The sequence below is a fragment of the Strix aluco genome, chromosome 9, assembly GCF_031877795.1.
Source record: "Strix aluco isolate bStrAlu1 chromosome 9, bStrAlu1.hap1, whole genome shotgun sequence".
Classification (NCBI taxonomy): domain Eukaryota; kingdom Metazoa; phylum Chordata; class Aves; order Strigiformes; family Strigidae; genus Strix; species Strix aluco.
Window position 1 is genome coordinate 19991926 of NC_133939.1, and position 13198 is coordinate 20005123.

The 13198-nt window shown below is 39.5% G+C and overlaps 1 protein-coding gene across 2 annotated transcripts in view; it reads left to right on the top strand.

The window, feature by feature from the left end:
* PSMD1 (proteasome 26S subunit, non-ATPase 1) overlaps nt 1–13198 on the top strand; it is a 75749-nt gene that overhangs the window by 12092 nt on the left and 50459 nt on the right. For both annotated transcript variants that reach the window (XM_074834064.1, XM_074834065.1), the window contains exons 10-16: nt 152–240; nt 910–988; nt 1801–1974; nt 2928–3039; nt 3662–3858; nt 4440–4535; nt 5053–5117. In XM_074834064.1, coding sequence (XP_074690165.1) covers nt 152–240; nt 910–988; nt 1801–1974; nt 2928–3039; nt 3662–3858; nt 4440–4535; nt 5053–5117 — 812 coding nt within the window. The remainder of the gene's footprint in view (nt 1–151; nt 241–909; nt 989–1800; nt 1975–2927; nt 3040–3661; nt 3859–4439; nt 4536–5052; nt 5118–13198) is intronic.

Here is a 13198-nt window from a genome sequence, read left to right on the forward strand (position 1 = left end):
TATATTAACAATCTATTAACTGTGATTAAAAGGAAATTGCCAGTTAAATTGAGCGTAATTACACTCCATTTTTCTAGTGTACTGGCAAGCATGTTAAGTGACCTAGGGCATATCTTTTGCTGACTGATACTAATTGTTTTTGTTCTTTCAGGATGCAGTGCGGAATTCCGTGTGTCATACAGCAACGGTTATAGCAAACTCCTTTATGCATTGTGGTACAACCAGTGACCAGTTCCTTAGGTAAATCTATGGCAAGGAAGCTCTGATGTCATTTAGAGGTGTTTGAACAACATTGTTGCCCTACCTAGCTTGATACTTACCAAAGGGTGGATGCTGAACTCTGATGGGCTCAGAGAAGAATACACAAATGGTCTGAAAACTAATGTGGAGGTGGAGGGAAGAAGCTGGAATTGTTTGCTTTTCTCTGTCCTCACAAACTGGCTTTATTTGACTGCTAACCATATGAGCAGTTTGGAGGGTGGAGATCTGGAATTTCTGTTCTCTTTGTTTACTAGTTGAAGAATTTCTGAGATTATGTATCTGTTTTGGTAGAGACTGACCATGCTGAATGACTCTTGGAAGGGAAATGTCAGGGCTGACCTTACCAGGGATTTGAGGAAAGCTCCAGAAACTGCTAAGAGTTTCTCTCAAGAGAGTTGATGGGCTGCATACTGAGCAGTTGTTCTCCACCTTTCACTGAGATCGCTAGTATCTAGAAGCTTGACAATGACCAGCCAGAAGTCAGGGCTGATGAAGGGGAGAGAGGTATAAAGTGGAAATGTGGTTACTGTTCTTGTCTTCTGGAGATACTTTCTGGTTTGAAAGCAGTCTTTAGTGAAAGCCTGCTTGCAAGATGAGGAATGGACTGTATGAAGGACTTTGCATAACCTTTCTCTGTTTGTCTTCCAGAGACAATTTGGAGTGGCTGGCCAGGGCCACTAACTGGGCTAAGTTTACTGCTACTGCCAGCTTGGGTGTTATACACAAGGTAATGTTACATTAGTTTCCCTCTGTTCAGTGTAAATGCTTGACTTGTGAACACTGAAAACATTGAGATGGGCATTCTGAATGATGCCTGCCCTCCACTTTACCTAGCTTATCACAAGGCACAGCTGTAACATAGTTTGTGTCTTTGCACTAAGGAAAAGCTATGCTTTATCTAAAGTCCATCTTGTCTGATATCTGGTGTAGTTTATGGCACATTTTTCTAAGCACTAAAAAGGTGGTAGGATAACATGGCTCAAAGAGAAAGTCTTCTTCCTAGCTCTTCTCTTCCTTTGTGAGTTGAACAGAGTCAGTAGTTTCTAGCTATTAAAATTGCAGGTGTATATTTCTTAAGTGGTTTTGGGACAGTACCAAAGTCCTTACTGTGGTAAGTTTCAGTAAGTTTGAATGATGACCTAAGTAGTGGTCATTTTCTTCAAATTCATTCACAGGGAGTGTATATTTAAAGCTGTTTTGAAATAACAAGAAGTCTTTGTAATTGTTTTGTGTGCCTCAACCCTTATTAAAGTGCTCTAGTGAATGAATTGGTGTAGCTCCATGCCAAATTTGTCCTGGTTTAGATCAGTGACCAAGTGATTGATGAATACTCAGGTACTGTAGTTAATAAAACCCGAGTACAGAAGGATTCTTTGCTGATTGTGCAGCACTGAAAAGCTGATTTTTGTGGAGAATGTAATGGCTGTAACGTGTTTTCTCCTGATGTGTTTAAATATTATCGTGAAGTGTTTGCATCCACTGTTTTTTCACCTTTCACTTGCCATTGTCTTCCCTTCCTGCTGGCTTCTGGACGTACAGGGTCATGAGAAAGAAGCATTACAGCTGATGGCAACATACCTACCCAAGGACACCTCTCCAGGGTCAGCTTACCAAGAAGGCGGAGGTCTCTATGCCTTGGGTCTCATTCATGCTAACCATGGTGGGGACATCATTGACTACTTGCTGAACCAGCTGAAGAATGCTAGTAACGATGTACGTACTGGGTTCAGTAATGAACCTTTGTTGGGAATATCCAGAAGAGTGCTAGCTGGTTTAGAAGTGGCAGTTAGAGGTAACTAGGACCGTGGCAGTGATGTGATACTTAGACCTCCTGTGGGCCTGAAATATAAAGTTTGGTTTTAACAACCTATTGCTCAAGGTTTAGGTAAGATTTTTAGGAAATTCTTATATATCTGACAGCTTCATCTTTCTTACTAATTGTGTGTCTACTTTGTTTTGCTAGTGGACTTGCAGTATTCAGGCACTGCTACTGCTTACAGCTTAGCTGTCAAAGGAATAAGCCCCAAAATGCTTCTGCTGCCCTGTAGGTTTAATGCATCTTCTACAGAAAGCAGTGTTTTACTTCACCACTTACAGTTTGTAGATGTCTATGAAATATCTCTTTTTAAGTTATGAATAGAGTAATGTGTTTTCCCAGCATGTTGTCTTTGGGGAATTTCAGAGTACTTTAAAAAAATCTGTGAACGGATCCCATTCGTCTTAATGGAAATGTGCTGCCTTTCCTGTGTCCGTTCTTAGAACAAAAGAGGATGTAACTGTTTAAGTGGGTACTGATTTACCTTTCTATTCAAAAGCTATTACTAGACAGCAATTTTTTCACATGGCACAGATTTATGATTTTACCTAAATCACTTGGTGGGGAAAAAGACCTTAAAGATACTACGAAGTCTCTTCTGCTATGTGTAAAGCTTCTGATACTCATTGTTTATGGCCTTTTGAAGTGCCGTTTCTATTCTATTTTCTGCCCTTTCATCAGAGTTACTGCCTGAGACAGTGAAAGTGGTATTTCTAACAGGTCAAGACACCATTTTGGGTCGTTTGGGGCTAAATGTTTGCAGCTTTACACTGATGGAAAGATGACTACTTCAGCTGAAGTCATATTGTTCCCTGTTTTATGATGACTGAACTTGCATATGATTTTCTAGATTGTCCGACATGGTGGCAGCCTGGGTTTGGGTCTGGCTGCCATGGGGACAGCACGTCAAGATGTGTACGATTTGCTGAAAACAAATCTATACCAGGATGATGCAGTGACAGGTAATGTTCTGCTTTCAAAGCAAATAACCATCTGAGGCCTTATCAGGCATCTGGGGTTGGGTTTTTTTTCAGGTTTTCTGTTAGCAGCATGGATTGCTTCTAGATTGCCTTAGCTGCATTTTATATACTGACCTTTTCCTGGTCAGCATGGTTCTTTAGTTATGTGGCAGTAACATTCAGAGGTCCTGTCAGGACTGGGCTGTGGCACTATGCCAAATATTGATAAGACATGCTAGGTCTTTAAACAGTCCCTTATTTTGCTCTATTATTTCCTTTGTCATATGCTTTTTATTTAGTGTGGTTGATCTCTAGAGCCATGTGCCCTTTTTGGCTCAGAGATAGGCTTGGAGAAGCTTGTGGGGCTATTGCTGCGTTGGCAGGGGTTCACAGGAAAATTATTTCAGCAGCTCTTGGCCCAAGAAAGAGAAAATTGAACTTGGTAGGGAAGAGCACTGAGTTGTGGCTGGTAGGTTATCATTACAAGCGCATTTGGCCATGAATACTGCGGTTGCTGGATGTAGTGGTCTGTTGGCCTACATCTATATCTATTCTCTAGATATAATGTTTACTGCTTTTGGGAACAGAGTTTGCTTGATATTTTTTGCTTTTTTATGCTGTGCAGGTGAGGCAGCTGGCCTGGCACTGGGATTGGTTATGTTAGGATCTAAAAACGCTCAGGCTATCGAGGATATGGTTGGCTACGCACAGGAGACCCAACATGAAAAGATTTTGCGAGGTCTTGCAGTTGGAATTGCTCTGGTCATGTATGGGAGGATGGAGGAGGCAGATGCTCTCATTGAGAGTCTCTGCAGAGATAAGGTAAGTTTAACTGTGACTTAATCCTTGGCCCTTTTGTTAACATGGGTGGCCTTCCTGTCCTTTGTGAAATCTCCAGCTGCGGTGGCTTGGCTCTTTTGAACCAGGGAAGTTCTTACATAGGTCTGAAGTGGAGCAGTTTCACAGGTTGCTTTACTCTGATCAAAAATACAAGAACAACAGTGCTTAGTTGTGTATTTCTTTAGCCTCATACTCAGTCTCCATAGCTGTGAGCAGCAACAAGGAGCAGAACAGGGTGTAATGGTTAAAAACAGATGAGGCTTGCTGTAGATGGTTCATTCTTAAGGATCTAGTAGTGGTCAATAGCAGATAGTGAGTAAGAAGCAGGATGACACATCTGCTAGACACTCTTTGGCAGCCTGTGGCACAGCAACTTTCTGTCCCTCTGAAATTGGTAATGACCACCCTGCTTTGGTTATTGTCCTGTTTCTCATCCCTAATAAACAATTAAGCAGCGAGGCTACCTGTTGCAGATTCCAGTCCCAAGAGTGGAACAGATTTAAAGTCAGAATTACTGAGTCCCTGTTTGGATGGATGTTAAATACTGATGCTTTCTCTTCCAGGATCCAATTCTCCGTCGTTCTGGCATGTACACTGTTGCTATGGCATATTGTGGCTCAGGGAACAACAAGGCTATCAGACGCCTACTGCATGTGGCTGTAAGTACTGTGGGCACAGAGCAAGACATTTGCGGAGAGTAAACACATCACTTTGACAGGCTTTGTGTCTGTAATGTTAATGTTCTTGTCCAAATCAGAGACTGTGAAGTGTTGAAAGCTGTCCTTAATACTATGAGTAGAAATAACAGGGTCTTCTGACATTAGGATAAGTAGACTTTCAGCAAGAGAATATTCAACCTGGTATCATAAAAAAGGAACCTATTAAAAAACAGAACATGATCTTTAAGTGGTTGGTAACAGGTTTGCAGTAAATAGTCTGTGTAATGATGGGCTGGGGAAAAAACAACTTAAGCTGTAAGAGATGAGCTCTGCTCTTAGGCTTGGTGTCACAGTGTATGAACAAGGGTGAGGCCGTTTCAGCTAAGGCTGAACATTATAACTTTGTCTCTAATCCTGTCTTCTTGATTAACTTGTGTGTCTGACACCTGGCCTGAAATGTTGCAGAGTCCTCAAGTGTTTTACCTGTATTCTGAATGTCCTGTTTCCCCTTTTGTAGGTGAGTGATGTGAATGATGACGTGAGGCGGGCAGCTGTTGAGTCACTTGGTTTCATTCTGTTCAGGTACAATGTCTTCCTTGGTCACTTCTACAGCCTTCAATTTAATGTCTGTTACGTTTTCAGGAAATGTGTATGCTATTGCTTTCACAAAGTGACTCAATTGCTAACTGAAAGGAGGTTGAAAAGTCAAAAAGTTGAGAGAGAATAAAACCTGGTTCAGAATTAGAAGCCTTCCTTAATGTTCAGCAGATGCTTAATGAGCCTTTCTGTAGGTTTCCGGACTTATGGTTTAATTGTCTGAATAGAGTTAGATGAAGTTGATAAATAGAATGAAAAATTAATATTTGCAGGATTGAGAGTTAATTAAAAATTAAATATACAGTGCTTGTGCCAGGCCTCTAAAGGCAGCAGTACTCAGACAAATATGTCTGCCTAATTGCTATCTGAAACGTTCCTGGAGGTTGTGACTTTGTTAAAAATAACCTGAAGAAGGGTGTCAAAATAGTCTTTGTTTTTTAAGTATCCACTGTTAAATCCTGACAGGTTACTGGGCTTATGTTGTGGTAATGTAAACCCATCACAAAACAGTCATGATGTTCACTTTGGTTCTCTAAAATGAAATCTGTTGCTGAACTGGTATTTTTTTAGTGCTCTGTAGTTCCCTAGGTAAGAGGTGTTGGGGGTTTTTTGTTATTAGATTGGGGAATTAGAAGGCTCCTCAAGGACTGCACCTCATCTCTTAATACAGTAATTTGTGTAATCCAAGCACTGAGCTGCAGCCTTTGAGTGTGCCTCAGAGGAGGTAGTGCGTACTTGGGTCCAGGACTGTAATTAAAAATCTTTGTTTGCATCTTCTTTGGGTTAGTGGCAGTCTGTAAATTCATCCTAAACAGCAGGATAAGAGGTGCTTAAAGCTGGTATTAAAAAACGAGGTTACTGATATGACCAGTCAATTTGTAATTAACCAAGTTGTTCCTCACGTAGAAATTACTCTGCTCCATTCCATTTTATCTGAAGCGTATTCTGGCTGCAATTAAATGTAGTTTACAAACAGAACGAATTCTCTCTGTGGGCAGCAGGTGTCTCCCAAGAGCTTCGGCTCAGCCCAAGAGCTTCTGCTCTGTTGCTTTCTATGAGCTGTAGAGCCATCTGTGTCTCTCCTGAAGCCAAAGGATCTGTTTAACTGGCTTCTGCATCTGTGTACAGAAGGAAAATTCCGTGCAGGCCTTCCATAGTTTCAGGCATCTTTTTTCCAAACAGGTTACAAAGCACTTTTGATCTTTGATTTCAGTGTAATTTTTCTTCTAAACAAATGCAAAACATAATGGGACATTGATAGCTCCTACCAAAATGAGAGGCTTTCAAGACGCTGAGCTAAACCATTTACCGTGTGCTGGCATCTTGTTGGAGCAAGGTAGTTTTGGGCCTGTTCTCTCTACATCTAGCAATTAGGAAAATAGTGACATCATCTTTGACTCTTTCACCTGCTCTGCAGTGCTTCAGTTCTTATGCTGCCTCTTCCCTTCCCTTTCTGGAGGGGCACAGTCCAAAATCTGCTTGCACAATAGGGAGGAACATTTCCTTGTAAATTCATGTCTGCATTACTTGGTAGCAAAGGACTAAAACTTCTTAGCTGATTACCACTGGCTTCTGGAGGCAAAAGGCTTGTGTTAGGCTGTTGTAGTTGCTAACACTTTTCACTTAGTAACTTTCACAAAATACATGATCAGTTGTTTTGCTTTAAGACACAGTTCTGGAAGGAGCCCTTGGTTTGTCCAGCCTAGTCCCCTGCATTCACATGCAGTAATGGAAGGGATTTTCTGCATAGAGGGCCCCACAGATTACTCCCTGTATTACTCTCTCTAATTATAAACCAAAAGGCATGTTTCAGTTCCTGGAAAGAAATATTGTCCATTGGTGTAGGGCTCTAGAAGCTGGTTTTACATTTACTTTTCCTGTTTGCTGAAACTTCTAGTTAGCACTAATTGTGTGCTTTGGCCCATTCAACACTCCCCGGCTGCAGAAGAGACATAAAGAGCAACTGGGCTGCGAATTTGTCGTATTTCAGGACTAAGTGACATCTCTTTCTTAGGACTGTTTTTTGTTGATGTCTAACTGGATTTACTTGTCTTAAAGGCCACCAGTACAGCATTGAATACTGGCAAGAGTCAGTGATTTGTCAGCTGCTGCATATACAGAGCTTTTGAATGAAGTGTTTTGGGATGGGAGGTGAGCAGGTCTCTAACAGTGCGCTGAGCCCTAGAAATTAATCTCGTCTTAGGTGGAGAAACATGACTGAAGTTCCTGTGTGAAGAGGTCTCATTGAATTATTTGTATGCGGTTCCAGAAAGGGAACTGTGAAGTCAGGATTGAAATAAGAGAATAAATTTGTTTAATGCAGTCTACGTTCTTCTTGGGGAATTCATGCCATTACTGTAGGGTTGAACATGCTGGAGGTACAAGTTCATCTGCTAGGTTGTATGCTACAACAGCAGGAGTATGCACAGACTTGTGCTTCTGTCTGTTCCTCCTATAGGAATAATAAAATCCATGTAAGGATGGAGATTACACAGAGGGTGGTAATTTCCTTAAAAGCACCACTGGTGAACATGACAGAGCTCCTGATAGAGCTGGAGCCCACAAACTTACTTTGTGTCAAAAATACCTAGTTTGTTTTCTCCTTTTGTTACAGCTATCTGTGAATAAATGTTCTTCTTGGATTTGAACTAAAAGTGTCATAAATGTCACAAAGCCAGCTATTTTTAGGTAGTACGTTTGCATAGCAGAACATTCTGTAAGGCTTTTCTGCCCTTGTTTACCTCTGCGAGTCTTCCTTGCTAGCACATACATGCAATCCTGTGTACAATCAAAAGCACAGCGTGGCTTTTATGGCTAGAGTTAATGAAAGCAGCTCAGTAACAGAGTAAAATGTGATAGAACATAATGTAATAAAACATGACATTTAATTTTTAAAGCCAACAGGGTTTTGCTTTAACTTGAAGATTAACTTTTTTTTAAACCACAAATTTTTTTAGATTTTTTTGCACTTTTTAATTCCTGGAAAAGTCTACAAAACAATGTGTGTAGCTACTTCGTTCAAAATTCATGAATCAAGGTTTAGATAGGATGTTCTAGTCTAGCTTATTAAGTTTTGCCTAAGAATTGCAAGATTAAATTTTCTAGTGTGTTATGAAAGATACCAAATTACCCAGTTATACCATTCAGTACTTCCCTTAGCAGAATTCCTTAAGAGAATATTCCTTTAACATATCAAGTGAAAACAGTCTGTAGTTATGGCTCTCTTTAAATTAGTATCAGTTGGGATTTTTTGTAACTGTAATACCTTTTATCTTCTCAGATAACTTAAAAAAATGTTAAAATGCACTTTCAGAAGTTTTCTCCTGAATTCTTTCTCCTACATTCTTTTCCAAAATTGTCTTTGTGCTTGGAGCAAATGTGAAAAGTTTGTGAAATTCTTGGTTCTGCAACAGGATCACTAGCTGCATTTGCTCAGCAACTCCTGTGGTATTTTGAGGGTAAGCCATGTAAGGAACGCTTGATGGGCTCTGTGCATTGTTCAAAACATCAGCTATGGTGCAAGAGTTTTGAAGGGATTAGGGGAGCAGGGCTTAATGCTGCTGTAGCAGTTACGCACTTGGATGCATGCTTGTCTGGCTGTGTGTCTTCAGACAAGTTGCTCTGGAGAGCAAAGCAGTAGCAATCCATAATGCCTGAACTGCAGAATACATTGTGGGGACCTGTTCATATAGCACAAAACTAACTTTCTTGTTCTCTTCTTGGACTCCCTAAAGCTTTCCAGGGGGACATGTATGTAGAATTGAAGCTTGTTGACCAACAGCGTTGCTGCTGTTGATACTGGCTGGCTGTTTAGAAGCAGTCTGTGGGTCTGCAGACTGGGGATCGAAAGCACAGGTTGCTGGCTATACGACTTGGCATGGCTTTTTTCCCCTCTCGGCATAGTGCCTTACAAAAATTAGGCACTAGTTCTGTATTTTGCGACTGATCATTTTCATGCCACTATATTAAATTATCAAGAAAGTGCTGTGGTGCAAGAGTTGTTTCAAGACTATCTCCTCCTTTCTTCCTCTTCACAGCTAGCAAGAGAGTCAAAATAGTAGGGCATAGAAGCCTGAGACTTTTTACATCTTCTCTCTTTTTAAAAATGACCACCTCTTACAGGAGACACTTCTAGGTAAAATGTTATTGTGAAATGGTACAGAGACGTGAATAAAGCTTGAGAAGTTTGGAGATTGCAGTGTGGATGCAGGGCTATACAAAAAGCTGTATTGTGAAATAGCAAGAAAAGAAGTGATGTATTGACTTGGCTACTGTAATGTGTCTTTGTTCTCTCAGTCCTCATACTTTTGCTGGTGATCACAGATAGCAAACTTACCTTATTGTTGATGTTTATATACTAGTCCTTCTTTCTACTAAAGTGGTTTATAAAATATTCATGATGGCTGTTGGGAAAACAGCATTTAAGATGCTTGTGATTTCTGGTCAGCCCTTTTTTTTTTTTTAAGACTATTACAATGAGATGGAAAACATGATAAATTTAAAGTGTTTTACTTCTTAAAAAAGGAAAGAGTTATTTTAGTCTTAATTTTTACCACTTTAGATCATGAATTGATCTTTGTTTATGTTGCAGAGTGAGATGTGATTGGTTTACATAGTCAGCTTTATTTTTATATTGTTATATGTTAGAGCAATGCTACAGTGTATCTAAACACTTTATATATGAAATGAGGAGGTAGATGTTTTACAGATACAACAAATCTGGTTTGGGAGAAGGCTTCAATGTGGGCTGCAGCAGTGCCTGAAATCATGAACTGAAAAGGTTTAATGCTCTCATAGCAACTAGTTAAGTCCAGGGAAATAAGAGCCATGGGGAAGTAGGAATTAAGTTGTGAGATGTTGCTTCTGCCTTGGTGCAATATTATTGGGAAAAGGCTAAGGGCAGGAGAGGGAACAATGCAGCCTCTGGAGAGTCCCAAAAGGAAGATGTAGTCTTAGCTGATAAGTGTAGGCTACCCAAACATGGAGAACTCTGCATGGCTTACATTCAGTTCTTCATTTTAGGATGTTGCAAGTGAAATAGTAATGTTTCCTGCTTTTGTATTCTTTGTGTTTACACAGCCTTTGATATTTTAACATTATGTATTTGTTTTAAAGCAAACACAGATCAGATACTTGAATTTTGTTCCAGGAAGACTTGGACAGTTTGTTTTCTTTAACTCCTACAGCTTACCTTTATCCAGTAGGCAGATGGCAGATCTTCTGGGTAATTGAGTTTAAGGCTAACAGTCACTCTAATGTGATCTGTACCAGTGACTTTTTCAGTGTATTAATTGAGAAGAGGAGGAATTTAGTGAAACATACCTGCTTGTTAATTCTTGCGTAGGAAAGATTAAAAGGGTTTTGTTTACCCTCCAACTCATTTTATCTTTGTCTTATTCTGTCTTCCTGGGGGAGGAGAATGAAGGTCCCTTCCAGTGAAAGGTTAATAGTAACAGAAATTATAATCAGAAGAAGTCTTTCTGGATTTGAGGATTCCTGTATCTGCAGGTCTGAAACTGGAAACAGGCTGTGTGTCCTCACTGACCAAACTGTAGTGCATTGGAGAAGTCCCTTGGCATCTCTGGCAAAACTAACTTCTAATGAAAATTGTAGCTCTACAGTCAGTTTGCACAAATACATTAATTGTTTTAAACAATATACTGTGACATCTTGCATTAGTTCTTTCACTGCTATTTTATCTTTGTTCTAGACTATTTGTATGCATGAGATTTTACTTACTTTGGAAAATAGGGCTCAGACCCTTATGTCACTTGAGAGCTTTTGAAAATCTCAGCAAGTGTCTTAACTTCCTACTGTAATGTCTACACAGATAAGTAAATTAATATGATAGGTTTAAATCTGAGTTTCTTCAGCCTAGCTTGTACCCTGCTGAAAACACAAAAGTATTCCTTCAGAAATTCACTTTCTCCTTAGGGCCTATAAACACTGCCTCCAGTGCCTACAATGAGCCTGTAAGCTTACACATAAAGATTTTCAGATCACTAAATCACAGTGTGCATTAGAAGAGGGAGAGAAACCAGTCTAGTATGTGTGTGTCCCACCCCAGTTCCAGAGAATTATTTTCAGTTTCTCAGATTAGATACACTAAGGCTTTTTAACTGAGTAACTACACATTTTAAGCAGTGCAATTTATAACTAGTTTGTCTGACCAAATCCTTGAAGTTGCTGTAAAACTACTGTTCAGCAACTGAAGTTTCAAATTAAGTCATCAAAAATGCTGATATTCTTTGAGCCATTAAATGAAGTTGATGAATTATTTTTTTACGGCAAAAACTTCCTGTTGGATTTTATTAGGGAATATTGATGTGCATCTTTCAGAATAAAAGGTTCATTTGTTGTGCAGAGTTTAATAAATTTGAAAATGAGTTGCTATCACCTGTCTAGAGCATTTGGAAAGAGGCAAGAAAGCAAGAAAAGCTCCTAATTTTTAAGGGCATGATGTTGTTTTCCAGAGGTTGGAAAGGAATCTTAGATATGGCTAAATGAATAGGGTTTGACATGAATTATTAAAAAAGAGTAAAATGAACAGTTCAGCAAGCCATCTTTCTTATTTTTGTGATTAGCTTCCCATTTAAAAACAAAAAAAAGCTTCCTCTCCTGTTCTGCAGGGCAAAAGCCTTTCTTTGCAACTGGAGAAAACTGTGTCTCATGGGAATGGACACTGACAGTAAACACCATGGTGGCAAATGCCAAACCAAAAATACAAAGTTACTTCTCTCCTGACTGTTTTTGCCATGGTTACCTAGAGAGCCAAAGGGAAGTGAAACAAAGGAGTGCTTCTTAGCAGTTGTATGTAGGCATCTTTATCAATATGATGAAAGAAATCTAATGCTTCATGGTAATATTAAGTCAGTCCTGAGAACTGGCCAGAGCTTTGGGACTCCTGCTTTCAGCTTGCAAAGCAAAGAGCCAGAAGAGCTCTGGTGAGCTGCTGCCTCTTTGGGCTCCAGTGTCTCAGGTTGTTCAGTATGCCTTTACCAGGTTTACTGTGCTTGCATTACTTTACCTTTTAAGGCTGATGTTACATATGACAGCCTAGAAAAAGATTTAGGTGAGTAACGCTTTTACTTTCTCATACCAGCTTGCAGTGCTGTGGATTTTTACACAATAAGAAAATGGTGTAGGAAAATGACATTTTCTGTGAAGCACCATAAAAAAAAAATCAGTGTGCCTCTTGTATGCTAGTGAACAGCTTTATAGCATCAGTCTCTCTTCTCAGTGCCTTGACTTCTGCTTAGCACTGCATTTTTTTAACTGTATTTTGATGCATTTGAAAATTGATACTAGTATGGCCAGGTGTGATGTGGTTAGAAAGAGTTTTACACTTGGAGAATACAAAATAAGTGACGAATAAATCTTTGTGGCTGCCTAAAAGTCTTCTGATAGAATCTGAACTAAAGGCATGATAGAACCCCAGATGGTTTGGGACTGGCTTCACAAAATGTTTTTTTTTATATCACCACAGTTGAAATTAGCTGAATTCCTTGCTTCTTTATTTCTTAGGGTGGGTTAAGATTTGGGATTTTGGTTGGTTGGTTTTGCTTGGTTTTGCCTAGGTTTTTTGCTGGTTGTGTTTGTGGGGTTTTTTTAAGGCATTCCCTTTATTTGCATTTCAAGGCACACATTCTGTTAGGCTTCAAACTCCATTATTTTCCTCTTTGCAAGACTGCTGAGGTGGATATATTTATAGGTAGTCCTTATGTCCATGTCTGTGCTGTAATTTTTAATTAAATAGGCAGCCGGAACATTGACTAAGTGTCTCCTAATGTATTTTAAATAATTAAACAACAAAAACCCCCTCATACTTGTCCATTGTTCTTCTAAAATGTATTTCTTCCCATAGTGCTTGTATGTTGCAAATCAGCTTTGACTTTTGTGTGTCTTGCTTCTCTAGTAGTTTAAAAAGAAATGAAATATGTCAGATAAAAGTTTCTGTGATAATGAGGGAAGTTGAACTAGGTAAATGTGTAAGTTATTATTTTATGTAGTGTGTAGAGGCCATCAAGCTGGCCAGGTGGTTGGTTTGGCATGGGCCAGATTCTGAA